We start from the raw sequence: 14898 nt of genomic DNA, 5'->3' as shown, positions 1-14898 counted from the left end.
GAGAGCCTCCGTCTTAGGGAAATAAATAAATAAATAAATAAATGAAAGGGAAAATACTAATATCTAACATTTATTGACCCAGACACTGTCCCAGGCACTTTAAAAACATTATCTCCTTTTCTCTTGAAGGCAACCCGTGTGAAATATGAATTCTTATTAGGCTGATATAAGGAGGTTGTTCGTTCCCCAGAATAAGGGAGCTAGTAACAGGTGGAGCTGGGACTTGGACTGAGTGCTCAACTCCAGAATATAAGCAATACAGTCTCTTAATAGCAAAAATGAAATACGAGCTATAGGATCTCAGGCTGACCAATAAGGCAAGAGGCCAGACATACTGCAGGCTGTCAGTCTGCCTCTCAAAAACAAGGCAACTACTCTATATTGACTGAGCATTTACTATGTGCTAAACCTTGTCTCACCACATTAAATGTGCTCTATTATCTCATTTACTGTTCACAACAATCCTTTCGATAGTACTTAACCATCCCCAATTCATATATGAATAAATCGGTGCACAGAGACGAAGTGACATACAGGAATTCCTGAGGAAACTGGGGCTCTAGGACTGCAGAAGGCAAGAAAAGGAGGCGTTGTCTGCTTTCTTTCCGTTAGATTTCTGGGGGAAAGCAGGTGGAAGAGGGAGTAGGCTTATCCTCTCTGAATCCAGACGGCAGATCTGAGGCCAAAGAAGATTCTGGTTCAGGGTACAAAGTGAGTAAGCTTTGGTCGGATCACTGAATTTCGATAAAGGTTAAGTGGACAGAGTAGCCCATGGCAGTTCTGCTAAGCAGGCTTTCGGCTGGCTGACTACTCCCCGTGAGCAAGGAGCATTATCTCACTCTTTGCTGCCAACCTCAGGAAAGATAACAAACACAGCACGACTTTGCATTGAGCCAGCCTGATGAACATCGGCAACACCTCCATTTTACGACTTTCAAAGAGGGCAGTGCCCCTTTCCAGGAGCGTCCAGCACAATGAAGAATGCACCCACATAGCCCGTGGGCCCAGCTGGCCATTCATGTTTATAATTATACATGATTGTTAAGTATCTGTGTTAGTCTGTTCTCACATTACTACAAAGAAATACCCAAGATTGGGTAATTTATAAAGAAAAGACGATTCACTGGCTTATGGTTCTGCAGGCTTTATAGGAGGCATAGTGCTGGCATCTGCTCAATTTCTGGGGCTGTCTCAGGAAGCTTCCAATCACGGCAGAAGGGGAAGGGAGAGCAGCCACCGCACATGGCTGGAGCAGCAGCAGGAGACAGAGCGAGCTGGGAAGTGCTACACACTTTTAAACAACCAGATCTTGCGAGAACTCCCTCACTATCACGAGAACAGCACCAAGGTGATGGTGGTAAACCATTCATAAGAAATCTACCCCCATTGACCAGTCACTTCCCACGAGCCCCAACCTCCAACACTGGGGATTACAATTCAACATGAGATTTGGGCAGGGAAACAGATCCAAACCCTATCAATATTTGAGGCTGGAACTAAAACTTATGGAATATTTTTTAAAACCTTCTTTTTTTTTGTTTTTTTTTTGCATGGTTTGAATGGTCACTAAACTTGGAGTACAAATCAAGGGAAGATGTATTTCCTGTCATCTGATACTTTACCATGAGTTGTTCACTCTTTGGAAAAATGTAACACAGATGGCAAACCCCACTCATGAAATGTGGAAGTGCTGGTAACGTATCAGTACCATTCAGCATTTGTAGCCATCACAATGAAGACAGTTGTATCCTGAATACAGGCACAGAAGGATCTGACCTCTTTATTAGGTCAGATACTATAGCCAAGCCTGAGCATTACACATTGAAGTATTATTTTATAATAATTTCCTTTATTTCTTCTGTATATTATAGCCAGGACACTATATCAATTAAAAAAATATAGTTGTAGGCAATATAATATAGATGTGATCCTTGAATTTTACTCCAGGGTTATAAAAGAGGCATTCAGAACATTTGTTACAAAAATGGGGCAAGGACACTGGGTGAAGAAACAGAAGTCATGTTCAATGTTTTTGTGGATGACCCTAAAATGAAGTCTAATAAAATGATGAAAAGAATGAAGATAAAGCTTACCAGACCAATATAAAATCTGTGCTTTAGACTCAATAAGGCTACTACAGAAGTACAGAAAGGGGAGCAGTTGGATGAAAAGTAATTCATGGAGCTTCTCAGTGGAACTCAAGTTCAATTTGAGCCTGAAGAGCAACATGGCAGTAAAAGTCTATAATCGGAGGTATATAACCTGGTTCTCAAACTTAAGTAACCATCAGAATCAAGTAGGGAGCGTGTTTAAAAGAACAGTCACCCAGCCTCATCTCTAGACATTCAAATTCACTTGCTCTGGGGCAGAACCCCCAAGTTGGCATTTTAAACCGGCATATTATCAGGTGGAAGCGTGAACCTTCAATTATTTGATAATGGTCACTGCATATCATTCAGGTCAGAGTGTCACTTCCGAAGAGAAAAAGTAGAGCTATCCAAAGGTGGCTGACCAATCAGGACGGGAAAAGGTCTGAGAGCCACCTCACAGAATTCCCACATCTGGACAGGTTTCGGAGGCATGCTCACTTCGGTTATGCAGTGATACACAGCACATTGAATAAGAAGGTGCAATGACATGGTACCCGCAATGGACAGATGTCATAGCTCCCCCAAATTCACACATGAAAGTCCTAATGCTGTCCAGGCATTGTGGCTCACACCTGTAATCCCAAAACTTTGGGCAGTGGAGGGGGGAGGCTCACTTAAGCTCAGGGTTCGAGACCAGCCTGGCCAACACAGTGAGACACTGTCTATACAAAAACTAAGAAAATGAGCCCCAGGTGGTGGTGCACAGCTGTAATCTAAGCTACTGTGGAGGCTGAGGCGAGAGGATCACTTGAGCCTGAAGGTCTGCTTGAGCCTAGGAGGTAGAGGCTGCAGTGAGCTGTGACTGCGCCGTTGTACTCCAGCCTGACTGACAGCAAGGGCCTATCTCAAAAACAAAATAAAATAGGGTAAAATCTTCATTCCTAATGAGACGGTAATTGAAGGTGGGGCCTTTAGGAAGTAACTAGGTCATGAAGGTGCAGACTTTAATAAATGGCCTTGTAAGAAGAGACATAAGACAGGATATTTCCTTTCCCTGCTCAATGCCATGTCAGGATACAAGGAGAAGATGCCCATGTGCAAACTAGAAAGTCCTCACCAGACACAAGAATGGCTGCGTACCTTGATCTTAGACTTCCCAGGCTCCAGAACTGTGAGAAATGTTTGTAGTTAAGCCACCCAGTCTATGGGACATCTGTTATAGCACCTAAGACAGTGTCTACAGCCTTGCAGCAGAAAGATGAATCAGAACCTACAGTACAAAAGAAACTAGGGAGTACACATTTCTATTGAGCCTGTTGTCAGAGGACTGTTCTTAAAATAGCACACATCTTTCAATGGGATTATTCTACTAACTCCATCTACAGGCAGTTTGTTTCCAATTTGATTCCATAGCTCTAAGAGCAAGTAAAACTGGGAAGTGCTTCTGGGTATAATAGCTTTCTTTACTTCCAGACTTTACAGGATCTCAATTATGCAAGTATGAATCTCCAAAGGGCAGACACAGTATGCAGGTTTCTTAATCTTATCTGTTCACAATTTATTTTTTATTTTTTTTATTTTTGAGAAAAAGTCTCGCTCTATGGCCCAGGCTGGAGCGCAGTAGCATGGTCTCAGCTCACTGCAACCTCCACCTCCCAGGTTCAAGCGATTCTCCTACCTCAGCCTTTTGAGTGACTGGGACTACAGGCACGTGCCACCACGCCCAGCTATTTTTTTTTTTTTTTTTTTGTATTTTTAGTACAGAAAGGGTTTCACTGTGTTAGCCAGGATGGTCTCAATCTCCTGACCTCGTGATTTACCTGCCTCGGCCTCCCAAAGTGCTTGGATTACAGGGGTGAACCACCGCGCCCGGCCTCTGTTCACAATTTCAAAACACATATTCATATCCCTTTTAATAACTTTTGGAATTAGTCTAGAAAACGCTAGTCCAGGAGTTATTACTGCAGGGCTGATGTTCAATTCTGGATCTCAATCATGGAAGAGGCTCAAGTCATACTAACCTTATTTGCAGATGTGCAAACGCTTCTCTATTAGACTATAAACTTTTTGAAGGAAGGTTCTTGGTATCACCCTTTTAAAAAAAAACGGAACAGTTTTCTACTCTACCCTTGCCAGTATAATAGGTATTCAGTAGTATGTAATGAATTAATAAATTATATTTAAATATAGTTTCTCTGGATACACTTATTACAGACAGAAATCATCCAATCAGGTATTCTTTGAGAATATGAAGAAAGCTTAGTTCCTGACAGCAGAAACAGCTAAGGTGCAGAGAAATGAAGGAACTTACCCAGGGTCCCAGAAAGCTGGATGTCAGAGGCAAAGGTAAGTTCAGCCTTGGTTGCATATTTCTATTTCTCCCACTAAAGCTATTTGTTTAACAGTTCTTTGGCAAACTGTCAAATGTTTTCTCCTTTTGAATCCCTGTCACAGAATTTTCTGTGGTGTCTGACTTTACCGCCCATCACCGTCCCTTTCCTTATCACCGAGTTTGCTCCAACCTCAGAGGTGAGCCAGTCCTTAGGTGTTTCAATTTGGTTGTCCTGCAGAGAAGGATTCCTAGAGAAATTCTTCCTCCCTCCCTAAAGAGCCAGGTCTCCATCTGCCTGTCTCTGCCCTAATTTAGGGACTGAATGAAACACAATACATTGTATTTTTAAATTGTTGTAAAAAGCACATTCTCTGGCTAGCATTACGCCCTTCAACTTGGGGAGGACGTACCTTGTGCCTGAGTCACCTTTGGGATCTCATGCATATAAACCTGTCTGCAAACATGCCATCTTCTTTCTCCTGACCTGCCTTCTCGAATCCCCTGCTATGTTCAGCCTTCCTTCCCCTTTTCTTTGCTGTTGTTTGTTTTTAAGATATTCATCCATCAGCTTCGGAACTGAAGAGAGTTGAATCTTAATGAGGCTGTCAAAATCCTAGGTGTATTTTTGTTGTTGCTGTTTTCTGAAGTCCTGCTAACAGCAGAATGCTGGGTGAATGACAGCTTCTTGCATATAGGAGATGATGCCCAGGCAGAGTGGCTGGAAAATGACCCATCTCTGTGCAAGATGCCTGTAATTCCACTTGAACAGTTATGGGCAAGAGCTTTGTGCTAGGATCTGCCTGGTTATCCAAAGCTGCTGTGGCTCAGTAGCTTCTGGAATTAAGCTGGGAACAGCTCTAGTAAGGAGGGAAGGAGATAAGTGAGAGATGGTAGAAAGATCTTCTCTAATGTTCTGTGGCTGTGCAGGCTTTGTAAAAGCAGACTGGGAAGGAAAAGCAAACAAAGAGGACAGGAAAACCTGACTGCCTCCTGTAAGGGGAAAAGTCTAGTTTATAAGAGAATTCAAGGAATTAACAAAGACCATGCATGCTACGGTGCCTGGTATGATGTACTATGGAGTAGGTGAATGAATGAATGTGTAAGTGAATGTGGCCGCATTTGATGTTTGCAGATGAATTTGAATTACCTGAAGAGAGTTTTTCAGTTGGGCTATGGTCAGAAGGATAAATAAAAAATTACACCCAACTTCCTTAAGTACCTTGGTTTACCAGACACACACAGCTACACCACCACAACGGAATCTCCCGGTAGGTTTTGAGGTCCCCAGTTCATAGGTGAGAAGCCCGAGGCTCCCTGAGCTTGGGTAAGCTTTCCAAAAGGCACAGAATTTAAGAGTGACAAAGCCAGGTCTTGAAGGTAGAGCTTCCAACTTAAACATCTCATATGCTTTTTCTGGGGATTTTCAAAGTCAAACACAGCGAGAAAGCTGATTTCGAACTGAACAGTCATTTTGTTCTTAATATGACAATAAAAAGCTAATTTTTTCAGATAGTAAAGAGTTATAAGAAAAAACTCCTAGGTAGCCGGATTACACCGGGGGAAAGTAAAAAACTTACTCGTTCTTTCTGAACGGAAGGCTTGGGAGACCTTAGCAAACCCTGTTCAATCACATGACCTCCTTTTTCAACGGGGTAAATCTCATTCCCTGATAGAGCAAGTGGCAGAGAAATGCAAGAGGAGAAAGGCTAAGATTCACTAAGTTCTTATTTTATGCCCTCAATCAGGCTAGGCTCATGAAACAAGTTACAGCATTAATCGCTAAGCCTCACATACTGGGTTTGTTATTGTCCTATCTTAAAAAGGGAGAGAACTGAAAGTTTAAGGAGTGAAGCGACTTGGCCAAGAGCGTACGGACACTAGATGGCTGTACTGCAGCTCTGACCCAGATGTGCCTGGGTTCCTAACATCAGGCTGAAGGCTTACGACGGGGAGCTCTGCTGGAGATATCCTTTTTGGAGGCTTCAGATGTGCTGGGATTTCGGGTGGCAAGTTCTCTCCAGTGGCGTCGTCAGTTTCCATGAGAATCTACAGGTCTGGACCACTTATTCACTGTGTGGTGCAATCCTTGGGTTTAAAGTAACAAATCCCCATCGTGAAAGCTAATGCATTTTGATGCTGCATAAATCCTTTAATAACAATCACTCAGTGTCACTGACTTATTTAAATGGACACATCACTTCAACAGGGCTTTCCCCCTCCTGCTCTGCCCTTTCACTACCAGCGAGGAGGGAAGTAGCTCGCTGCCTCGGCATATCCAGGGGGAACTGGAGGCGGTTTACGTGCTCCTGTGTCTCCTGATGCAACATTCTATAGCAAACAGGGATGGGCAGGGCGAGACATGCCATTTTGGTCACAATAAACTCCCCAGTGTGCTACATTCTTCTTTCCCCGCAAACCCAGACTGATGACCAGCGGTTTTTGTTTTATGCAGGTAACCATGGTCCTGATGCAGCATCCTTGAGGCGCTGCAGTATATCTCTATGTGACATTTTCTATGATATATTTTGGAAGACAGAAACTAAATGTACACACTAGAGTTTCCCTGAGACTTCCTTTCTCCCACCCAGAAACATGGGTGTCTCCGCCTCTACGAAGGCTTGGAGGGAATGTGTCTGAAAATCCAGGCACAAAAGATCACCACGGGATGACTATTCACTTGCCAGAGGAAAACACGGGGAGCCCTTATCCCCGGCCCGCTGTGGGTTCATGGAGGGTCCGGTATCAAATGCACTGAGAAAACAGTGCCTGGAAGAGCTTGCTGGGACGGGAAACAGAGTGCCATGTTTAATCAGAGAAGGCGTTCGGACATTGTGCCCCAGAAACATACTAGAGGCTTTCTGGAATCTCATCTCTTCACAGACCTAGTCAAGGAGACTCTTGAAGGGCAAAGCCCAGGATTCTCCACTACTGAAAAGTGTTTAACCCTGAGGCCATTATAGTTAAGGAAGGACGATGGGTAGTTAACACCACAGGCTCCTGGACGTTTCGGGCTGCAGCCTTCAATGCTCCAACCTTCGGTTTCCTCAGGTATAGAGGTAAGCATGTCACCTGCTTCATGGGGTTAGTGCGAGGATCAGAGGAGACCGACACCCATAAAGCACCTAACATGGTGCTTGGCTAACACTCAGCTGATATGTAGAGGCGCTCCTTACCCATTATTGAAAGAGAGAAATACTTCCTGACCTGCTAATAGAACCACTGCTCTGATGTCCTCAGCTGCCTTTCCCCAACCTGGACCCTCTCAGGAACTCCTCAGACTTCCCTATCATCCCACAATACAGAAGGATCCAGCAACTAAAGGGTTAATGCCCAACACAGATAGGAGACTCCGGGTGGGGCGCTGGGGTCTGTGACAAACTGGTGGTTGACGTTCTTCAACTGCAACCTCTGTATGCCCGGTAGGCATTACAGAAAAAAAAAAATTACATAGAACAAGACATATCTAATATTCAGGCAAATGTTAGCTAAGGAATGTCCCCGTCTCCTAGGAAGGCCTTCGAGACAGGGCTCCCTGGCTGCCTGCCACCTCTGGACACTCATGCTGTACTTTCTTTCCTTGTCCTCCTCCAGCTTCCTCACTGACCCCATCTGTGAACTCTCACCTCTGGAGGCTTGACTCATGTCTCTTTTCTCCTTTGTTCTCTGGGTATTTGCATTTGACTTTTCTGGGGTCTGACCATCAGCTCTCAGAGCTTTGGTCTCTTTTTGGCTCATCCCACTACAGACTGGCCTCAGCCTCCAGGGCTGGCTTCACCCATCACTTTTAGGTGGTCCTGTTCCCAGACCCAGACACCTGCTCCAACCCGTCTCAGACGCCAAGTCCCAGCTCTTCTTGGTCTCACCCACCCTGCCACTCCCTGAGTTCCACATTCCAGTCCTGCTAAAGATCAGGAGTCTGCATCCTTTGAGAACGGGATACCACAGCAGTGGCAATGACGAGGAGAGAGGCAGAAGGATCCAGAAGCATTTCAAAGACAGATACTGAAGGGAACGGAGCCTCAGAAGGAAGAGGCTGCTCTAGCTTCCATGCTTATACACTCCATGAGGTGAGCGACTGTGGCTGCTACAGCCAGTACCGGGCCTCGTACACAGTAAGCACTTGAGAGAGAGCTGGCAAACAAGAAGGGTTGACGGCTGAACGAAGGACACCAGTAACAGAGAAGGAAACTAAAGCGTTACTAGCAAATTTGGGGCTAGCAACAAGGTAGAATGATGGATTTTATTTTAGACACATGGTTGGAGGTCCGTGGTCCTCAAAACTGCTGACTACCAAATATTTCTGCATTTTTCTCCTGCCAAGCACATGGTAGACTGCACTCGTCCACACACGCTGAAGGGAGGCACGGCCTCACAACACGCTTAGCTAATGAAACACGAAATTGTGTCACTTCTAAACAAAAACTTTAAGAGATAATACGACTCCTGCTACTTCCCCACCACATATGTGGAAGTGTGCCTGGAGATGAATCTTGAGTACCTACAGTGAACACAGATCCCTGAAGACCTAAAGTGGACATGGAATGTGACTGGCAAAATACGTATCTGTTGTGTTAAGAAACGAAACGTTGGGGTTGTTACTCAAGAATGATCTCTGGTCCGTATTAACAAATCCAGAAACCTACAGGTCATACTGATGAAGACAGGATCTGGATTAGAGGTCAGGAGAGGGGCTTTCTGGTGAAACGCCAAGGACTGCCACGGCCCAACTGCTACTCTGCCTGTGGCTACAGCACCAAGAAGGAACCAGAATGCCAACTGCCCACCTACCAGCTACTGCCGAATTCAAGCAATCAGGTGACCTCCCCCTAAGCTTTTGCAATCTCCTCTCTCCAGGAAGGAGCAGTGACCCCTCACATCACCTTTTGCAACTCTGCTCACACCACCCGGAGGATTTACCTGTGTTGTAGCCCCTTCCGAGGGCTGGCCAAGGGCGGTGGTTTTTCCACAGGTTTCCGAGGTACCAGTCACTCTGGTTCTCCACCAAGCCCAGGACCTGCTGACCTGTAAAGTACAGAGAACACAAACATCTTAAAAGGAGACGCCAAGCCGTCTGGATCAGGGACTACTGAACACAGAACGTAACGGCAAATCATCACGACAGCAGTATTCACTTACTGAGAGGTTTTATTAAGTGTCAGGCTCTGACCTAAAAGCTTAACTTGCATTAACATATTTAATTCTCACCACTAGGCAGCCGGTTTTATTATTTCCATTTGATAGAGAAGAAATGAAAGCCCAGAGCAGTTAACTGATTTGCCCCAGGTCACCTAGTGAATCTGATAAAGCTGGAATCCAAAACCATTCATTCCTTCATTCATGCATGCCTGCATTTCTTTCCTAACTCATGGGACACATATTTATTGACAGGCATACTATATCTCAAGCATTCCCATTCTGGTATTTCCAGCTATACATTAATTTACTGGCTTTCCTGGGCATGGACTGAGATTGTTTTCTTACATCAGGAAGGAGGGATTACCCTTGTTTACTGAGACGAGAGCCCACAGAGAAGAGCCACCCTCTGTCCACCTTACAGGTTATTTATTCTCACGCTCACTGCTTCTTCTAAAATATATTTATCTTGTGTCAACAAGCATCATGTCAGTATCATCTCAATACAGGAGTGCTGTCTAGACAACAACTGCTCCTCTGTCCCCAGGGCTGGCTTTGATGTTGGCCTCAGTCTCTGCCGCATCTTAGCAACTTAGGCAAGTTAGCCTTGTAGTCAGTCTCTTAGGCGTCCATGTCTCTGGGCCTTCATATCAGATCCACCTTTAGACAACTCCATCACGCCACCTGGAGAAGGTCTTCTTTTGCAGTCATTGCCAATACCACTTCACAGGCGAGGAAACAGGCTCATGAAGGACCAGTGATTGGGACAGCTGAGTATGGAGCTAGGACAGACATTTACATTTGCTTAAAACGAAGATCCCTTCCACTATCTCCATGTGTTACTGCTTATCCTTACAACAAATATGTGAGGTAGGAATTATAAAACCACATTTTGTAGAAAGGGAAATTGAGGTTTAGAAAGTTTAAATAACTTGCAAAAGTCATGCAACTAACAATTCCTCTCTTCCACAGCTAACTGATGCCTTTCGCATTTAAACTCTTTTATTGTTGGCCAACCTGAGAAATAAAAGACCTTTCTAATCAAATGAAAGCCCAGCAGCACTTAAGAAAACACAGTGGTTCTCCCAGAACACCATGCTGGGTGACAAAGAACCTCCTTGGCGTGATGACAGCTCTCTGAAATGATGGTGTGTGGATTTGGTGTAATTTATTTGATCAATTTTATTAAGCTCCTATCTAAATCATCACCCCCGGCACAAATACATAAATTAGAGGCATGGGAAAAATACTACCACCCACTTTGTCTTTGTATATGATCACATCTAAAGTAGAATTCCTCAGAAAAGCATATCGCCAATTCAGGAAGTATAAGAGTCAATCAAATCCACGTGCAACAAGCTTAGGACATTTGTGCAGAACAACTAGATCTGAAGGGCAGGGTGCCCTTAGTTGGGAAAGGTGTGTGTCCTGTCCTGCTGCTATGACCCAGTTAGAGACCTCATTTAATAACCTTACAATGAGGATGGGACGCAAAGGGGAAGTGTCATTGTTGGGGGAGAGGGGTGATACACAATTACTAAGACCCCAGGTGGGTATCACGAGGGATTTTTGTTTTGTTTTGTTTTTGGAATGATAGGGGATGACACAGACTCAGAACTCACAAAGGGGAATGACATTCTTTTTTTTGGGGGATGGAGTCTTACTCTCTTGCCAGGCTGGAGTGCAGTGGCGTGATCTCGGCTCACTGCAACCTCTGTCTCCCAAGTTTATGCAACTCTCCTGCCTCAGCCTCCCCAGTATCTGGGACTACAAGTATACACCACCACACCTAGCTAATTTTTGTATTTTTAGTAGAGACAGGGTTTCACCATGTTGGCCAGGGTGGTCTTGATCTCTTGACCTTGTGATCTGCCCACCTTGGCTTCTCAAATTGCTGGGATTATAGGTGTGAGCCACTGCGCCCATCCAGGAATGATCTTTTACTGAATTTAGGGTACCCATCTGCCTCTCAAGTTCAAGTGATTTTCCTGCCTCAGCCTCCTGAGTAGCTGGGATTACAGGTGCATGCCACCACGCCCAGCTAAGTTTTGTATTTTTATCAGAGATATGGTTTCGCCATGTTGGCCAGGCTGATCTTGAACTCCTAACCTGAGGTGATCCACCCACTTCAGTCTCCCAAAGTGCTGGGATTACAGGCGTGAGCCACCATGCCTGCCCCTTACTGGTATTTTTGCCGTCAGCTGACTTACAGCCTATAAAGGATGAAGTTGGTAATACTCGGGCACACACACACCACATTTGTAAATATCCACGTCCTGCATTATTCCAAGGGCAAGATACTACAAGGTATAGTATCGAACACACAGTAGGCGCTTAATAAATGTCTGCTAAATAAATGACATTGGCTGGGTAAATCTTTCCTCATTGGGTGTGTGTTAGCGTCTCCAGAAATCATTTCACTCTCTCTGCATTCACGAACCTTGACAGACCTTCCACCAAGCTCTAGGAACTCAGGTACCCGCCTTCCCTGTATGGAAAACTGCAAAGATGGGGTGGCAGCACCCACTTTGGTGGCTCTACCTAAGGCCTAAACTTAATCTCTAGAGAAGGAATGATTTTCATGGTTAACCTGAAGTCACCTTATCCCAAAGAATAATACCCAAATTCCTCTTCTCTCAATTTGCACCTGGGCTGCGCTGTTTTTGATAGTATCACATAATCCTTTCACGTACACCAATCCTCTTAAAAAAATCCTTAATTAGTGACATGATAATTTGAACTTTAATATCCAATGGTGAGAAAAAGACAATAGTCAACAGCTACTGAGACTTCATTTTGCTTTTTAAAGGAAATTCACTAGCTGTCGTATCAGTGATGAAAACAGTAGTACGGGTAAGCCATTTTGCTTAGCCTCTCAGCGGTGCTTTGTGCTGTCAGGCTGTGCTTTCCCCGCTTCGGAGCCCTCTCTGTGTGAAGAGGGAATCACGAACAGCAATATAGCTGGAGACAGAGAACGCAGGCTGAACTCAGGCTGCCCGGCTCCAGTTCCTCGCCCTGCCACTTACCAGCTGCGTAGCCGCTAGTCAAAAAATTACTTAACCTATCTCTGCCTTCCTAACTAACTCTTATGGCGGCTGTGATTTCACATGCTGAAATGACTTCATGTATGTTAAGTACTTAGAACGGAAGCTGGAGCTCTAAGCACTGTACATATGATAGCTGTTTTTAAATGCCATTGTCCATCCTAAGCCGTAAGCCCCTGATAGAGCTCAGGCGTATCCATGAGGTTTTCTTTGGCAGTCATCCAGCACAAGGATTAGGCCTTCTGGAACTCTGCCTCTGTGAGTGTGGTCGGAGGACTATCTGTTTCAGAAGCACCTGAGGTTCTTGTTAAAAGCACAGGCTCCTGCGCTTCAGCCTAGGAGTCAGTTATTGTGGGAGGCTGCTTTCCCTTACTTCCCTGGTTTCTAGGACGGATTTCCTGGCTTCTTGAGCTGACCTTTACTCTTCCCCATGGATGTGAAAGGAGTTTTCTGACTGGTGACAGATAACCCTTTCCACCTCCATGGGGAAGAGAAAGGTGAGTTTCAGAGGGAACCAAGTTGCTGTGGCTTAGCCCCTTTCTCCGTCCCTTCTTCCGGGAGCCAGCATGCCAACAGCTAGCCTGCATCGAATCTGTTCTTTCATGCTGTTAAGTTTTACAGAGCAGACCCCCTCTCAGTGAGGCTGTGGTTGCCTAGTACTTCTTGAGATAGCTGGGCAATTCCAACTCTGGGTTTTGGAGCTAGGAATAGCCACTGTAGATATTTAAGAGCTCGAAAGTTAAGTCCTCCCATTTCACCATTACCAGTAAAATAAAGTGACATCTGACTGTCCCGCCTTTATTTCTAAGTTAGTTCAATATTGGGGGGGGGGTGTGGGAGGTGGTGCATATGGGGAAGTAATATCATATATGAATTCCCTCACTCCACAATATTTCTGCATAAGAATTCTGGCCATGAGGTCTAGTAATTTGCATTGAAAAAAACCCAACTCCCCAGGTAATTCAGATGCACATTACGGTTTGAGAATCACTCACTGGAGTTTGGAAGCTCTGTCCTTGCTTTAATCAAGGGTAGATTTCACCTGCAGGGTGACTGGCACATAATAAACTCATGTGGTGTCTAAATTCACCTCATGAAATAGCAGAATTCATCGGTAGTCTCCAGTGCCTTATTTCCTGAGTAAAGTGGCGAAGAAAATGAACAGCAGAGCCAGATGCCTGGGTTCAAATCCTGGCTCCTCTGCTTACTAGCTGTGTGACCCTAAACAAGGGACTTAGCCTCTCTGTGTTTGCTTCTTCATTCATTTGTAAAACAGAGAGAGTAAATACATACCTCACTGAATTAAAATTTTTTTCCTCTAAGCCCATCAGCTTGTGAAAATGAAGCTGTGTTCCATGCTTATTCAAACATTACCACTAAACACGTCGAGAAAATAGTGAACTGTTTAGTAGGCATCTGTTTTCACTGAGGCACCCAGAACTCCCTGGCCCTATATCCTGCTCCATCTGCCTGGACCTCCAGCTCAGCCATCTCCTCCTGCCCTTAGCTGACATGGCCCTTACTTTGCTCAGACCTTTGGTTAAGCTTAATATCGATGGAGGGTTTGATTTGTGTCAGACACCACACAAAATCCTAAGGAATTAAAGACAAACAAAACAGTCTTTGCCTTGGGGGCAACTACAAGAGGAGACATAATTTTTCAGCAGCATGGTATCAGCAATGATAGAAACACTGATAAATCAGGGGAATAATGGGTAGAGAGTAATTGATTGTGTGGGGGAAGGTGGGCGATGCCTGCTTGTTGCTGGATGTCTCCCCCACCAAGTCCCTACCACATCCCTTCCAGCACTGTAGCCAAGCTTCCCCAAAAGATTTTCCTATAAGGGTTTGCTTGGGTGACATCCTTCTTGGAGAGGGGTCCCGTTTGCTACCATGTGACCGCATGGATGACACAGGTGATCTGTGACAGCTCCAGCAATCCCAGCTCATCAACCAGGTGGCATCTAAATCCTGGTCTCCAGAGGCTCAAGTCTAAAGCCATAACCTTAATGATGCCAACACATCTTCAGCCTACCATCCTGTGAAGAGGTAAAATCCCAGGGGAGGCTGGGTGCAGTGACTCATGCCTGTAATTTCAGCACTTTCGGAGGCTGAGGTGGGCGGATCACGAGGTCAAGAGTTCAAGACCAGCCTGGCCAACATGGTGAAACCCCATGTCTACTAAAAATACAAAAATAAAAATAAAAAATTAGCTGGGCATGGTGGCACATGCCTATAATCCCAGACACTCCGGAGGCTCAGGCAGGAGAATTGCTTGAACCGGGACCTGAGGGGCGGA

The 14898-nt window shown here is 44.9% G+C and overlaps 1 protein-coding gene across 3 annotated transcripts in view; it reads right to left on the bottom strand.

The window, feature by feature from the left end:
* LARGE1 (LARGE xylosyl- and glucuronyltransferase 1) overlaps positions 1-14898 on the bottom strand; it is a 559679-nt gene that overhangs the window by 149311 nt on the left and 395470 nt on the right. For all 3 annotated transcript variants that reach the window (XM_032266924.1, XM_032266925.1, XM_032266923.1), the window contains one exon: positions 9340-9444. In XM_032266924.1, coding sequence (XP_032122815.1) covers positions 9340-9444 — 105 coding nt within the window. The remainder of the gene's footprint in view (positions 1-9339; positions 9445-14898) is intronic.

Source organism: Sapajus apella, unplaced genomic scaffold, assembly GCF_009761245.1.
Source record: "Sapajus apella isolate SASKATOON/1434 unplaced genomic scaffold, GSC_monkey_1.0 scaffold162, whole genome shotgun sequence".
In the NCBI taxonomy this organism is placed as follows: domain Eukaryota; kingdom Metazoa; phylum Chordata; class Mammalia; order Primates; family Cebidae; genus Sapajus; species Sapajus apella.
Note: the sequence above shows the minus strand (reverse complement) of the source record. Positions and strands in the feature narration are given on the sequence as shown.